At 40.9% G+C, this 16,746-nt stretch overlaps 1 protein-coding gene across 14 annotated transcripts in view; it reads left to right on the forward strand.

Annotated features, from left to right (window-relative positions):
• Window positions 1–16,746, forward strand: part of FGGY (FGGY carbohydrate kinase domain containing) — a 127,765-nt gene that overhangs the window by 76,931 nt on the left and 34,088 nt on the right. For all 14 annotated transcript variants that reach the window (XM_039711501.1, XM_039711500.1, XM_039711503.1 and 11 more), the window contains 2 exons: window positions 7,740–7,847; window positions 11,563–11,624. In XM_039711501.1, coding sequence (XP_039567435.1) covers window positions 7,740–7,847; window positions 11,563–11,624 — 170 coding nt within the window. The remainder of the gene's footprint in view (window positions 1–7,739; window positions 7,848–11,562; window positions 11,625–16,746) is intronic.

Here is a 16,746-nt window from a genome sequence, read left to right on the forward strand (position 1 = left end):
AGCAGTGAGTTAGTTCAGCCCCAGAGCATCCACTGTCAGAAGCTTTTCTCAGAAATGCAGCTTCAAACTGGTTTTAATGGCAGATATCCAGAAAAGCTGCTCATGCAAGTGCAGTCTCTGACCTCTTTATACCCTGCCTGATCTGTTGCATTTCTAAAATACAGCAGAGTAAAACAGGGGTGGTTTTTTTTGTTTTTTTGGTTTTTTTTGGGTGTTGTGGTTTTTTTGTTGTTGTTGTTGTTGTTTGTTTTTTTTTTTTTTTGGCAAATGTGATTTTTTTTGTTGTTGTCAGTTTTAAATAACATTTTAATTGATGTGTTCTCTTTTAAGAGCCAGTATCTTCCTTGTCTTTTCCTTCTCTAGATGAATTTCTCTTTATGCCAGTAAATATAAACTACTTCTGCTGCTCTGGATTAATTCCTCTTTATACCAATAAGTATAAACTCATAAAATTGAGTAACTAATATTATCATGAGTCAATCTTTTCTTTTATTAAAAATCATAAGGTTTTTTTTTTTCTTTCAAATACCTTTCCTTCTTTAGCAAGGAAAAACAAAATCTAACCGTGCAAATGTTTAATAAATTCTGTGAAGTTTTACTCAAATTGATTCTTGTTAGATATAAAGCTGGGTTGTGCAGTATATAGTCCCAGTGTATATCTCACCTGAAATATTTTTTGAGATGAAGCAATCAAGTTGCCCTTGGAGTGTGGTTTTTTTATTGCACATTAATCACATACCTGGTTTGGCCTCTAGTTTGTAGACCAGTTAATGTTTTATGGAGAATTTAGAAAATTAGAAATAGTTCTGTATGTGTGTCATTCACATTTTGCTGCCCTTCTCACACAGGTTACTACTTGGAGTAAGAGGTAACAGAAGTCCCCAAGAACTCATTTGTGTCTCCTAGTTTTAGGCTGTACTGAGAGTTTTGTCTGGGAGGTAATTAATACAGGGATTGAATTTTCCAGATCTCTGTGGTATAGCCTTGGCAATAAATGATGAGGTGCATATTCAGAGAGGCATTCATGGAAGTGTTTTGTATCCTCTAAGCCAGACTTCTTCAGCTGCCTGTAAACAGGTTACCAAACCATCCGTGGGTGGGTGAGCTCACGCAGAGCCCCAAAGTCCTCGTCCTCTGTCTGTTGTTGTTGTCACTTGTGTGACTTCCATCCTTCCAGTGGGATAAAGTGAGCTCTGTGCAAGAATTCTGTGGTCTAGTCTTAATATCATGGCAGAGTAAATCTGTCACTGAGGATGGCTCAGGGGATGCCAGCCTGTCACGTGGGGCAGAGCTGGTGACTTGCCCACCACGAGCTATGCAGCTGCATAGCAAACCCATGATGGCAGGGGACCTGAGCTTAAAATATAAGCAAATAAATTGCTGGCAGTGTACGACCTGCAGGAATTGGAATATTAATAAATTTTAATTTCCTTTGTGTCCTGAAGTACATTTCTTGTGTTTCGAAACCTTATTTTCTTAAGTATATCTTATGTCAGGCTGAAGCTAGAATACTGTTTTGTGTTCAGTATGTAATTACTACTACTAATAGACATACTTTAAGAAGTTGACTTGGTGCACCATACACTTAACTTAGAAAATAGCCTCCAGAGCTATGGGGAAGCTTAGTTCTAAACCCATTTAAAGCTTGAGAAATAATGCCAGCATGGCAATTTTAGAGTAGGATCAGTTCACTGAAAACACAATTTCATGCCCCAGCTCTGCCCAGTTTATATATGCGTGTGTGTATATATATCTATATGCCACCAGCAAGTGCTGTTATTAAATCATACATTCAGTAGCTATTACTGTGACCTAAGTTTGAACCAGAAACCTAGAAATGAAACATTCTTGGGTTTCCCTTTGAGTTCTTTCCTTTTTTTTATGAACCTCTTTCATTCTTTGTCAGAGAGCTGGGGTCGAGTAGCTCTATAAGACCCATCTGTCAGCAGAAGCAAAATGATACAGTTTTCTTAATGCAGGATTTTATGCATCTATGTAAAGCCTCTGAATTGAATGACTGTCAGTATTCTCAATCCACAGTCAGTCAGGATCTTTGGAAGTTAAAAGTCAGCAAAAAAGTTAATGAAAGTATTTGACTTGTCAGTGATCAAAGTCCAGAACTGTAAAGAGCATTTATTAGTTGGTGACTGATATGGTGCTTTTCCTTGTGTCTTTCTCTGCTCTCTCCATTAATGTCTTAGATCTTTTCTTCATACCTGTCTTAGCCTAACAAAAGCAGCTGTTATTCTGAATTTCTGGCTATAGAAGCTGATAAGTGAGGTGATTTTCAAACAAGTTTTCTGACCTAGCTTCTCCTTAGCAAATAATTACCTTAAAAAGTTTTGACTCTAATGTGACTGTACTCTAAAAGTAGAATAAAGGATTAAACTTGCTTTCATGGAAGTGAGTGTAAGTCAAGAATAGTCCCACAAAAATTATTTCCTCTCTCTGTGGCATGTTGCAGGTAAATAGAGAAGCTGATAGTGATTGCAGAATGCTGCCACATATCAGAAGCTCAGTATTAAAAAGCAGAAATTAAAATGGCAGAAGATGGATATAGCAGTCTACCTTGTTAATATAAAGATTTGCTTTTCAGGTAATAGCCAAATTCTCCAAATTCTCTGTCAGTTTTATTGAAGGAGTTTGTGTGAGCCTACACCAGCAACAGATGGTGTCAACTAGGGAAGAAAATTGCTGAAATTCATACTTCACAAAACCGCTCTCTCCAGCGTGATGTGTTTTATTTTGTCTTGTCTCTGATTGCCCTAACATTTACATAAAGCTGAGGAGGAAGCACAAGCATGTGCCTGATCATCATGGCTGGCCCAGGAAAACAAAGCTAAGTGAAACAAATCTCACAGTGCCACTTGCTCATTTGATGGCATGGCTGGGTGCCAGGTGAGGCTTGTCTCTGAAGGTCTCTGTTCTGTCCTGTCCTTGAAGCCAGGGACTGTCCTGAGAGCTGAACTTGGGTTAAAGACTCCTCTGATTCACTCACATGAGCTGTGCATTAGCCTCTCCTGCTTTTTTTTTCCAGGTAGACTTTTATAACTGAAATGGAATTTTTTGCCTGCCTTTGTTTTAAAGGGAGAGGCAAGTGGGAAGGACTAATCTAAATTAAATACATTACAGATCTCATATTAATGCCATTTAAGCAGGTCCTTTCTTAATTTACCTTAGTTCTATATAGCCTTTTATATTTTAAAAACATTTTTCGTTTCTGTGGGCTGCCAGATGTGCTGCTGATACCTTCTGATCTTAGGTAGTTTGACACTGATTTTCCCAGCGCACGCCAGGGTTCAAGTCTGGCCTGTAACTCATCCAAATGATCTATTCATAACAAAAAGTGCCTTCTGGCAGTTGCACCACAGCTGAATATTGTTAAACTGAATTCATCCTTTCATTTGTTTCTGATTGCTCTATAATGTTTACATATCTTACATATTAGTATGATCTTTTATAAAGCACACGCTGAGGTTAAACCCGCCCAGAGAGAACTTTATTTCCCTTCTTCTCCCTTTCAGAAGGTGTGGAACTCTTTTTTTTTTTTTTAATTTTTTTTTTCCTGTCAAATGAATAGGAATCTTGGAACTGCTTAGTGCTCATTTCATCCAAAGCAGTGGGGCTGAGCAAGCAGGAATGTGTGTAGTGGGGAGGCAGGGAAAGGTGACATTTCCTTGCACAAAAGGTTTGTCCCCCATGCCCAGACAGAGTAACTGTGAGGTGGAATTGCCTGTCTGGGTGTAATCCCTGTCTGAGCTGGCATCATCACCCATGAGGGCAACAGTCCCTGTGTGAACACGTTCAGCTGAAATATTTATAGATGCAGCTTATGACTCAAAGTCTGAACAGGTTCAGATTCCTCTCGTCTTCTGTCTTCAAATTCCTGCTGCATTAATTGTGCAGAGATCACTCTCACCTCTAGCAGAGGATATCCTGTGTTTCAGTTTCACTCTATATAAAAGATAATAACTGTTACTATGTCTCACAGTGGGAGTGTGTCACAGGAGGAGTTTCAGTTCAATGGAAGGCAGAAAATCTTAGGCTCCCTTTGAATTAGTATTTTAACTTCCAGAGAAGGATGACATCTCTTATTTGCTTTAAAAATAAAAATCAATTGCCCATAAATCTGAAACACATGTTGTTTTTCTACTAAAAAGATTAAGGATTTTCTTAAGCTCATTAAAGGAAAAAAAAATAATGACATTGATCCTGCTATATCACCATAAGAATGTCTGAAGGCAATTGAAAGCTGTAAAAGAGACATGGTGTTATTGTAACCAAAATAGCCCTGAATCTGGAAAATTGTGCTTTTCTTCTCTTCTAGGTTCTGCAGCAAACTTTGCACTGTTTCTCCAGCCTTATGCCTCTGTCTAGTCATGTGTTTTGGTGGGATTGAGTGGGATGTATACTCAAACAGAATTAGGACCTTTTATTATGAAAATACAAATGCCAGCTGCTGCGTGGCTTGAAAGATTTAATCACCGTCCAAATATTTCAAGGAGGGGAAATGGAAACCATTTGCTGTTTCTGATGCATATAGTTACAGGAGGATGCTCACCCTGTTGCTTCTCAAAGTGTGTCTGTTTTGAGGAGTTTGTTATTCCCAATTTTCTTCCTTTCCATGTGTATCAAAACCCAGAGTCTGCAAAATGTGAATTAAACTCCTTAAGTGAAAGGGGGAAATGGGAAATCTGATTATGCCCTATCATCAGCAAAGCCAAGCATGACAGCCAGTGTTCTTTATTCCAGTTAAAAGTTCCCACAGCAACAAAACTGATAACCAAGTGCCCTGCTGGCTTTATTCATCAGTGTGGCAATTCCCAACGCCCTCGTTTGCTCTGTTCATGTGTTGAAAGTTTGCTGGAATGTGTACAAATGGTACTTTGGTAGTAAGAGGATAGGAAGGTCTCAGTGTAATGTGAGAAGAGCCAGCATGGAAATATCCTGTCCTAAATTCCTGTGAGTGTCCAAAACGCTAGGCCAGAAGTACTGGCTGCAGGGAGAATTTGGTCTTTTAATGAATCTAAACGTTTTTACAGGAGAATTTGGTAAATCATGGACTAATGACAGAAAAAAGGTGTGGGTTTGTTTTTTTTATTTTATAAACTCTGTTGCCCTTCTTGATGTTGAGACTTTCCCCTGATTTCATAAAGCATCTTGATGCCTTTAATATCCTTTGGCTGCTTTGTGTTTTTTTTTCTGGTGACACAGCATTTAGATTTTAGGCTTGATCCCTTTGCCATAACCAGATTTTTCCTTCAGCACACTGCAGAACCCTGCAAAGTTCTCTGCATCACAAATGTTTTGAGATAAGCCTTCAAACCCCAGGCCCCTTCTGTCCTAAATGTACCTTGTCAGCTCCTGGGACACTGTGCTGTGTCCATGGCTGTAGGGTGGGAGTGAGTTGGGATGTTTGGGTTCTCCCCATCACCAGTTCAGAGCAGATACTGACTGGGGACTTTGGCTACATGCTGTGTTCTCAGTGAGGTCAGTGAAGTGGAATTGGTCTAAAAATCAGCTTGTTTTAGGATTTGCTTTTTCTTGTGCTTCATTTTGTTATTGAAATCGTAAAAGAAGGCTTGCCCCATCGAGGTGTTGAAAACTCAAAGCTGTATTAATTTGTAGTTTTAAGAGAAAACAAAACAAAACCAAATGTCTTTGCAATGTTTTTGACGTAGCTTTGTCCACTTGGAGTCATAAATGCCTTTGTAAATTCAGTGCAGCTATTCTTGCTCTTTAATGGGTTTAGTCAGCCAAAATCTTGCACAGACACACAAGACACATGTGTACACATACATCTGTAAGGAAAGTAACTCAGGGCATCAGAGCTGATAAGGGAGAACCAAGCAGGATTCTCAGATTTGTTAGATGTGTTCCTGAGAGAAATCAGCATTTCTTGACACTGTGGTGATGTATTTTGAAAAACAAATTTTTGTTGTTTTGTTTTCCTACTTAACTTCCTGACAAGAATCAGCTGTACTGTAAGTTTATGGCTTGAGCAGACTATTGTTTGTGCAGAAACCTCCCTGCTGCTGTATTTACTAAACATGTGTGATGCACAAATGCCAGTAAACTGTATCTTGGAGCATATTCCCTACTGGCTAGTAAAAACTGCCTTTAATGTTCAGCCTGTTTAAATATAGAGAGAATGTGCATCAAGTTTAAGAGGAACAGGCCTGAATTTTTAATTATTCTCAAAACTGTTTTGATGTAAAGTCCAGGCTTTATTGAATTCAACAGCAAACCTTGAGCATCCTTCAATGGGTCTAGAATTTTGCTATTGAAGAGCAAGGTCTAAATACAAAAAACCCCATTGTCCCATTGACTAAGACCTCTCTTTTTGCTCTTCAGCATTGGAAACAGACTGATTTTGTTAGGGAATTAATTCTTTTGTATCCTTCTCCACTAGTAGTTCCCACCTTCTAGAAAACAACAGTTGCAGATTTAGCCATCATCAGTGGGAAGTGCAGCATAAATCATGGGATGGTAGGACTGCACTGCTGTTCTCTTTTCCCAGTGAAATCACAGCTGTGTCTCACTTGAGAGTATATACGTGGTCCTGGAAGAGAAAACATGGATCCTGCTTCCAAGAGAAGCCTGGCAGGGCGTGGATGGCCTGTGTCCTCCAGCCCCTGCTGCAAGAATTCCATGTTCGACCAGTGGGGTTGAATTAGTCTTTGGAGCAAGTCCTGGGACCCAGGTCCCACCATCCCAGTTCCTGGTGTGTCTGGGCCTTGCTTGCAGACTGGACAGGGATCTGCTGAACCGGGAGGGAAGTGTAGAAAGTCTGTCTGGTCTACTGAAAGTGAAACCACTCTGCAAGAGGAAGGAAAATGCCCTCCACCCTTATAAACTGGTAATTTGCATCTTCTGAAGGACAGAAAGGAAATGAAGCAGTGTCTCCCACATCCTGAGTGGTCTAACCACAAAAGCAGGGAGTGCAGGGGCCAGGCTGTCACTGTGCTGGGGATATTGCTGTGTGAGTGGTGGAGCACTGCTCCATGGCGGGGAGACACTGCTCAGATATCTGCCTGATCTGCCCTCACAGCTAGGTGTGGTTTTTGTAAAGCTAAACCTAACTAAGGGGCAGAATCTGGTGTTTACCCAGGCACGTTTGCTGCTGAAGCCAAGCAGATGCCAGCCCAGGTGTGCAGCCTGCACCTGAGGCACCCCACTCTCCTGGCACTGTTGTGAGGGCCCTGGGGCTTGGGCTTCCACTGCCAGCATGGAGCTGATGGCAGCTCTCAAGGGACACCACTGTCCTCTGTCAGCAGGATTCCCTCCTCATTCTGAGCTCTCCAAAAGTACAGGATGGGAAACTCCTGTGCTGATTACAGTGCCTGTGTTTGCTCATGCCAATCAAGCAGAGTATTGTATCCCACTACTAAATAAGTCCTTTTTCTGGAGAAATGATCCAGTTTCCCTCTCTGTGTAAAATACAGATCCTATTCCTGAAATTTCTTACTTTCTGTTTGTCCAGACCCAGCTGTTCTTCAGTGGGGATGAGTGGGTTGTGGGCTGTGTCTTATCATCTAAAAATTATGTAATGGGGGAAAACATTTTCCCGTTTTTTTTGGAGTAAATTTCTACCTGTAAATCTCCACTTCTGTTGGTAATTCCAGTGGAGAAGCAGGAATTGTCTCAGTATTGGGCTCTGGCAGCTGCCAAGCTTTAATTGTGGACTTCCTACTTTGACAAGCACTTGGATTCACTAGAGCTTTCTGTTGCTTTTCCAGGTCAGTGAAACCCCCATTTTTGTGCCTGGTGTTTGGGGACCGTATTTCTCTGCCATGATACCTGGATTATGGTTGAATGAGGGAGGCCAGAGTGCTACAGGAAAACTGGTGAGTGTTTGGAGACTGGCAATTCAGACCTGAAACATCTCCATAAGATCATGGGATGTACCAGGCTGCTGAAAGCAATTAACAATTAGATGAGTGTTATGTGTGTTATGTAATACTAATTTGCATAGAGATAGGGGATTATTTACAGGGCATGTCTTCCTTTTATGGTGGTAGTGATGATTATTGTAATTACCTTACAGGCAAATTGGCTTCATTCTTTGCTTTAGCAAGAGGCTGACACAGACTTTAAGGTGAAGAAAATGATACATATTGTATTATATAGATCAGTTGTGTTCATTGATGAGCGTAAATGAAAGCTAGGGACAGAGCAGTAACATGGTAACATATTATTCCATCATCTCAGTTGTTTCAGTGAATACAGTATTAGGTTAATTTAATTTACCAATAAAAATTAAAGCTAAGCAGAGTTCACTAAAAAATGAATTTTCGTATTTACGGGAAGGCAGTCAGAAATAAAATATATCAAATTTAAAAAAAAAGCTGCATGTACACGACAGTATTTAGGCTTGAGTCCAAAAGTGTCAGCAAGTCCTTGGTGACTGCTTAACCCTGGGGTTTCTGGATCTCCTTGTGTTAATGCCTTGTGAAGGCTGACCTAGAACAGAGGCTAGACAGAGTTAAAGAATAAAGCAGGAATTTATTAGAGGCCTCAATGGACACACCTTGGGCAGCACAAGAGCCCAGCCAGGGCTGCACCCAAGATGAACCACAATGGATGGCTGGTCATGGGATACATTTTTATAAGTTCTGCTCCATTTGCATATTGGAGTTAATTGTCCAGTTATAGCTTCAGGTTATGAAGTCCCATCCTTCTTGTTTTTCTCTCTTCAGCCCATGCTGTTTGTGCTCTTGGGCCTGAGATTTGGATCATTTGTCCTTGATGCCCAGCTGGAGCAGGAATTGTTTTGTCTCCCTGCTCTGTGCAGAGCTCACCATCCCCTCATGTGAATCTCAGAATTACACACTAATGCACAGAATCTGAAAAATATAAAAGCCAAAACCTGAGGCATCAGTGTCACCTTGCCCAACCTGTGGAAGCTCTGGCTGCCCTCAGGGCTGAGCTGCCCTGGAGAGGCTGCAGGAGACAGCCCCAGGCCTGTGGGTGTCCCTGGAAAGCCCCGAGTGCAGGTGGGTTTGGTCTGTCACAAACTGCAGCTGTGATCACTCCTGACTCAGCACCACCCATCTCTTTACAAGCCTGGAGATGGGAGTGCATGGCCAGGAAATGCACTGGGGCATTTCTGCATTTAAACATTCCATATGGAACAGTCACTGAGTGAAAAGCAGAAATCCTCCTGGATCAGGAAGCCCAGACACACCCCAGGCTGAGCTGGGACTGGGGATCCGTCCTGAGCTCTCTCCTTGGCCACACCAACCTGACATTCCTCTATGTCACAGCTGCAGTGGCACAGTCATTCCTCCTCCTGCAGCCTGGCTTCCCACCCCACTTCCAGCCCATCCTTAGCATTGTGGCTAAAAACTTTTAAATTAATAATTGATAATTTTTAATAATTGCTTTTGCAGCAGGTGGGATGTGTGTGCTTTACATTTTTCAGGTAAAGATTGGGCCAGGACCATAAAGTGTCCCATTTTACAAATAACTGCTACAACCAGACATAAAACTGAATAATGTCCATATAAAATAATAAATGTATGCACATAACATTACCAGTTTTCAAGGAAAATAGCAAATCTTGTGTGCTGCTTTGCGAGAACAATTTTGAGAAGGAAGTTTCTGTGTGCTTAATTCTGGACAGGTAAATACACTTATCTAAGTTCCAGACAGGATACAGGCAGTCAGGAGTTTTTCTTGGCTGGCTCACAGTGGTTCCACTCTTAAAATGTACAATGAGAATTAAGGCATTTGAAAAAGATGATTTTAAAAATCCTTTCCTTTCTTGGACCAGAGAACAAGGTGCTCCTGAATCACTAAAGAAATTACTAGGAAAAATGAAGAGTCTTGTTAGGACCCACAGCAAAAGGCAGCTTGAAGTACTGTTAGGAATATTAGGGAAAGTGTCTCATTAAAACATTCTTGGAATATCCCCTGTGGTTTTCTTGAGGTGAACAGAAGACACATAGGGAGCCATGGGAGGAGACACTGCTATGTGCACTGTGCAGGGTACACTGCATTTATTATCTCTGTCATTTCAAAGCTCCTGCTTTCTCACACCTAAAGTCTTCTGAAAACAAACAAAAAAACCCCAAAAAAACCAAAACACATATTTAGGAGTTCTTTCCATTGCTTGATCAATACCCCAAGATGAATTGTTTCCATAGTATTTGAACAGTCTGATCAAACTTCTTAAAAGTAAAGCTGATCCCTTTAAAAATCTCTAATTTTTTGGGGATAAAAGAAATTTTTTTGGGGGCTGCAAAAAAATCAGTTGGATCTTGAAAACTGTTTATATAGTGCCCAAATGAAGGATTAAGAAGTCCCTTGTTCTGCAAATTCTTGTTCAGTTGTATATTCAATGGGATTTTACACTATATTTTCAAAATTTATAGGAAGAAATATATTGCACAGTGGAGACAAAGGATGGCATGACATCACTGCGAAATGTGAAATAAAAAATAACAGAAAAGGGTTTCTAGATGCATCCTTCATGTGGCCATGGCTTGAATTAAGGGCAAACTTCATAACTCCTGTAAGAGTTCTGTGTAACAGTGTTTTCAGAGCAGACACCTATATATGATGTTTATTTATAGATTTCTTTCTGAATTTATGAGCTGCCCCTGTGTTCTGCAGAGATTCTGCAGGATTGCAGAATTCAGGCCTGAGCTGTGCTTCTGGTGCATGCACATGTTTGACCTCTGTCTTTGATGCTGATCTCAGGGAGAACAGACATGCATTATTTTCTTTGCTGTGTTCACATGTGTATGCTTCATTATGTGGTTCAGGACTAGACTCATGCTGTTAAGATTAAATACCAATGTGATTTGCTGTCAATAAGTACTGCCAAATATACTCAGTGCTCTTGAGTAGCTGTAGTTTTGCCTCCTTAGCTTTTACTGTCACCTCTGATGGGATATTACCAAGAGGCCACAAAACCTGCTGAATTATTGGCTTAAAAGCCCATATTATTCTACCTGATACTTTGTTTTGTGAGTAATGGTAACCACTCTGGAGTGAAAGGACAAGCTGATTTATAAATTCAGCATAAGACAGAGCTTATATTGATCTTCTTTTATAGCAATAATTGCTTCTCAGGGTATACATTTTGTTTCCTGCAATGAATGCACAAAGCATCTATCAGGATGACAACACACCTTGTGTTTTATCATAACAGTGTGATAGAGAAAGATGACATAGGGACTTGGGCCAAGAAGATGCTTCTGGTAGAATTCCAATAAGGATATCCATGCAGAATGGGACAGATTAGAGGACATGCAGGGGGTGCTGGACAGGAAAAAAGTCATTCTTTCACCTAACTCTCCTGACTGAGGAGCTGCATGCTTAGCATTTGGCCTGGGTTTGGTGCAAGGTTGGTTGTTTTTCTTACTGTTTATATGCCAAATCCTGAATTTCAGTGGGAGTTTTGCCATTGGCTTTGCTAGGACTAGGATTTAACACTTTATGAGTAATTTAGAAGCTCTCTTGTCTTTTTTAAAGCTGTAACACTGCCTTTCCTTTTTTCAGGACTGAATTTTCAAGATGCACTCATCCTCAAAATGTTGCTTTTCTCTTTTTCAGATCGATCATGTGGTGCGAGGCCACGTCGCCTTCCCAGAATTAGAGGCAAAGGCTGAAGCCAGGTCACTGTTTTATTCCTTTATCACATACCTGCCTTACTGACTGAGGCACATTGTATTCCCAGCAGTGTCCTCATTCTCACTCAGGGGAATTAACAGTCTGATAGTGGGCTGGAAGTATTTACAAAGACTTTCCAGGTGATTGCTCATAAATGTAAGGTTTAAACTCCCCTCAGATACCTTTGGCATATCTAAGTAACCATGTTAACTTCTTGCTTTTCTATCCAGCCCAAGGTAGTTCTTGATTCTGTAGCACCAGCCCTGTTCAGCAGACCTCCATGCCTTGGGCTAACAGTATGTCTTAATTTGTAGGTGAAAGAATTGAGCTCCTAGGATGGGATGTAGCTTAATTAGGAATATATTATTCAGTATTTTTGAAACAGTCATCTAAAGGTGGGTGTGGCCAAACTCCTGTTTGGCAGCACAAATAGAGAAACACAGGATGAATTTTCAGACAAAGCTTTAAATGGAGGGGTGACTTGGAGGTAACTCCACTATTCCTTGAACAAGAGGCTCTGTGTGATGTGGAATTTGAGCTTGTTCTGCTTTAGAAGTGGATGAAGACAGTTCAGAGACTTCTGTCAGGCCTGGACTTCCTCAAGCTTTTTTGGCCTGGATTCACTCTGAGATGGTTCATATCACTCCCAGAGAGGACTTAGCTGAACAGTTGGGCACATTGGATGAAAATGTGATTCTTTTAAATGTCTTTTTCCTCTTTAGATTTAAGAAAAAAAACCTGGTAAACTTGGCATTTTCCCTTCAGTTTCTCCCTCTGGTCTGAGAGGCAGGGCCAGTCCTGATAGATGGATTAAGCACGTGCTGTTACAGAGATATTTTCAGTCCTCCCTGGGGAGATAAAGCTCTACCTGGCTTCTCTGGATGACCCTTCCTTGCCTTGCAGGGCCCACTGCCTTACTTGTTTGTTAAGAACTTCACCAGGATTCCCAGAAATGTATTGGACTTCATTCAATATGAAACAGATTCATGCTTCCTAGAATTCTCTTTGTTGTTCTTTGGAAAAGGAAATCAGGAAATAAATGCATCTGTGTATGTTTGGAATAAAGATTGAACTGGGTCTTTTTCAAAATTCTGGCTTCCAGGCCATTTTTCCAGTGCCCCCATTTGAAGCACTAGCATAAGACAAACAGTTTAGTCTGTAATGCCAGGATAAACCATCTTTTTTTTTGTGTTGGAAAAGTGCCTATGGAGTAGCCTACTTGTGTCTGCTGGGTCTGATACTGAACTGACTGACCACAAACAATGCCACAGTGCAAAAACTGAGATTGTGATGTGAGCAGGACACTAAACACAGAATATTGGCAATAGAAGTCCATGTTATCCAAGGGGATGGTATCATAACTTTGAATTTGAGTCTCCTGCAGTTAGCAACATGGTGGAGAATAGCACTGATAGTAAGAGTTGTAATATTTTTATAAAAAAGAGTGATAATATTTTACTAAGTTAATTTGCTCAATGGTATTTTTGTAATGCTTTCCAGGTATCACTCTCCTATTGAAACATTGGTATTGCTATAAGTTTGCTAAACAGGTCTCATATTAATTTTCTCATTTTCTGTCTCCCTGTCCCTCTCAAATACTTGTTAAATTAAAGAATTGAATTTCAAAAAAAATTCAAAAATCAGTAACTTTGAAATTTGAACTTGTTTCTTTCTTATTTTTTTCCTTTCTATTTTTCCATGATTCCCCAAACTTCAGCCTTATCCTGGGTACAAGTAGCAGCTGCTGTTGGCCAAAACTCTGGATTGTGTGTTTTTCTACATTAAGTCATATACACAGAATAAAAATAATCAGAGAATCACAGAAGGGTGTGAGTTGGGAGGGACCTTAGAGCCCACCCAGTCCTACCTCTGCCATGGGCAGGAATACCTTCCACTATCCCAGGCTGCTCCAAGCCCTGTCCAACCTGGCCTTGGACACTTCCAGGGATCCAGGGACAGCCACAGCTTCTCTGGGCACCCTATGCCAGGGCCTCACCACCTTCACAGGGAACAATTCCTTCCCAATATCCCATCCAACCCTGCCCTCTGGCAGTGTGAAACCATTCTCCCTTGTCCTGTCACTCCTGGCCCTTGTGATTGTCTCTCTTCATCTTTCTTGTCGGCTCCCTTCAAACATGGTATCTTGTTTTGGAGGATTATTGGTGATGATAAATTATTTCACTGGAATTCTCAGCAGAACAGATCAGAGAATTTGGTTTGTTATGTTTAAGGATATTTTCTGTGTGGCTGTAGGAATTTGAATCTCTCCAGCAATTGCAGATAGCTGTGGAGGGGGAACCAGATGAGAATTCCATACTTTGGAAGTATGGGTTTCCCCCTCCATGGCTAACTGCTATCCATACTTTGGTGTGCAATTCCATGTTGCCTTTACTTCCCATGCTGGGTGCAGTGAAGTGTTAAGCCACATGCATGTCTGGATCATTAAATACACAACATCAGAGGTCACAAAGCCTCTTGCTTCTTTGCTCTCACCTCCTTCTGCCACCCCAAACCTGTCCTCTCTTTCTCCTGAGGCTGCTAAGAGGCAGGTTTGGTGTGGCAGGTCCGTGCTGAGCAGCTGATCTGGGGAGTTTCCCTGGGCAAACTCTCCTTTGCCCCCACCAGAGCAGATTTCCAGCTGTTTTAGCACCAGTGCAGAGATTTGTGGTGGTTTGGGAGGGCGTGAGAGGCTCAGACAAGCAGCTCTGACCACTGCTGCTGAAGGCCAGGCTTGTGCAACCCTCCCAGTCCTATTCCTGGGTTCTTTTTTACCCATCTTTTACTGGAAGTGGAGAGGGTTGAATTACACAAGGATTTTCTGGACAGTTTAAATGTAGCATTTGGTCTATCTGATGGGCACAATCTGTGAGCACCAAAACTTGGGGTTTTTCAGGGAATTCAGTGAGTTGCAGAAATTATTTAGTCATCACTGCTCTGTTAAATCCTGTACAGGTAGATTAGAATAGGAAATTAAAAGAAATAATATGATCCCTTTTGCTTTAAATTTTAAATGATTCTGTTTTCTAGAATGACAGTTTATAATCTGATAGAGAGGGAAAGTGTCTAACTGGCAGCAGAGTTTGTATGTCCTTTGGCACTCAGTGAAGTGCTTTTTTAGGGCAGAATTCCCTTTCCTGTAGCTCTCAGTGCCATTTCCTCATCTAAAGAGATGTCTCCTGAAAAGAAAGCATTGAAGTTACACACACAACATCCACCAGCAATTCTGGCATCTTCCTAGCAGAATATAAGAATCGTATTTGGCAGGTCTCTGTGTCTCTAGATGGTTTAGAACCTTTTTTTTTTTTTTTTAATTTAGAAATAAAAAAAATTTGGATTGTTTTTTTCCCCTGAAAGATACCTGCTGGCATCTCTCAGATTAACCTCTGGTTGCTTTCTGAAGTCATGTCCCAAGTATGAACACAGCTCTGGGCAGCCTTGCATTGATTTCTTATTCTTCCACATTCAGCACAGTTCCTTTTTCATGGCAACAACTCATGCTCAGCTCTGCAGGTCAGAGGCAGCTGCCACTGATACTTTCACAGAGAACTGAGTAGAAAAAGCTCCAGGAGGTGATGGTGTTATACTGGGTTAAACACAAAGGTGGTAAAACAGGCTCTGGCAGGTGTTTGAGGGATTTTGCTAGTCACTCAGTCCAAATGTAGTGCCTTGAACCCTTATCTATATTTAGGAAAAAAATAAAATGTGAAAAGGTGTGGGGAAAAGTGTAATTCCAAGGTTATGTGAATCTTAAGCATATTTGGCTCAACTTCAGCCTCCTTTTGTTCAGTCCTTGTGTTCTGACAGAGCTGCACAAATGGCTAATCCTTGTGAGAGCAATCAGCCAGGATGGAGAGGAAAGGAGAGAGACTGGGATGTCTGGTGGTTGAGTGAAGCTTTCCTTTTTTATCCTTCCCAACAGTCAAGCCATGATTGAGACTGGAATTAAAACTACTTTATCCTTAGCATGTACTGCTTGTAGTGGAGTCTTTAGGGATGGAGAAAACAGGGCCACTTTTACAAGAACAGGAAAGAAATGATGGTGACGTCCAAATTATCATAATTCGGGTCCAGGAAGACACATAAAGCACATTTAAAGGACGTGAATAATGATGTAAATTAGTTATTTTAATGTCTTCCAAGTGTACTTCATTTTGAATGATATCCTCTGATAATGTACACATGGTAAGGTATAATTGAAAAAACATGCAGCTGAATGGTTGAATGCAAAGTATAAATATACAGCTGCTAGTGGGTCAGAAGTCAAACTAGTAAAGCATATGCCAAATTCCCTTAGGGATCTCATTAGTGCATGATTGAATATACATGTAGAGGCTAAATGAATATCACTGTTTGGGTCTGCAGTGGATGAGACAATGACTAATCAATTGTAATTAGGGTTAGATGCTATTATTGACCCACATGTCTAGAATTAAATGCCTCACTTGGAGATTTCCAAGGAGTTGGAAAATATATATGGGTTTGTTTGTGATAGGATGAGTGTTTGAAAAAAAAAAGATTCTGAGTGTAATTGCAACATTTTTTAAATGGAATGTCACTAGAGTCATTGCAAGCCAAGGCACTGAAGAATTCACCATTAGTCCAGGAAAAAAGTCTGTTGGATATTGTGGAGTTGGGTGTAGCATCTGAACTTAGATACAATCATATTTAGGCCCATGTTGGGCTCCTCCCTAAAATAGCAGCCACTAACTTTCTCTCCTCCACCCTTAGTGCTGCATTTTAATCATAACACACACTGAAATAATTATGGTTTAAAAAAGGAAAGCTGTACATCCAGCGCTATTGATTAATCAGAGAAATTTTTAAACATTTGCAATGGAATTTGGTTTTCATTTTTGTCTGGAATCCTCTTTACTCCTCCCTCAGCTGTGGGAGAGGAGCAGCAGCAGCCCCCAAATCTCAAACAGCTCTTAGGAGTCAGTGGACAAGCTCAAGGTCCCATTACCTCCCCTCATCCCAGGAAATTAAGGAATTCTGGTGGCCTGTTGAGCCCACATGCACAGAGATATCCCTGCAGTGCCATGGCCTTGGCAGACAGTGGGATTTTGCTGTTCTTTACTGGGGTTTATGCATTTGGTGGTGGTACAAATGTTTTATGTTTGAGGAATA

This window comes from Passer montanus, unplaced genomic scaffold (genome assembly GCF_014805655.1).
Source record: "Passer montanus isolate IOZ18808 unplaced genomic scaffold, ASM1480565v1 scaffold25, whole genome shotgun sequence".
NCBI classification, from domain to species: Eukaryota; Metazoa; Chordata; class Aves; order Passeriformes; family Passeridae; genus Passer; species Passer montanus.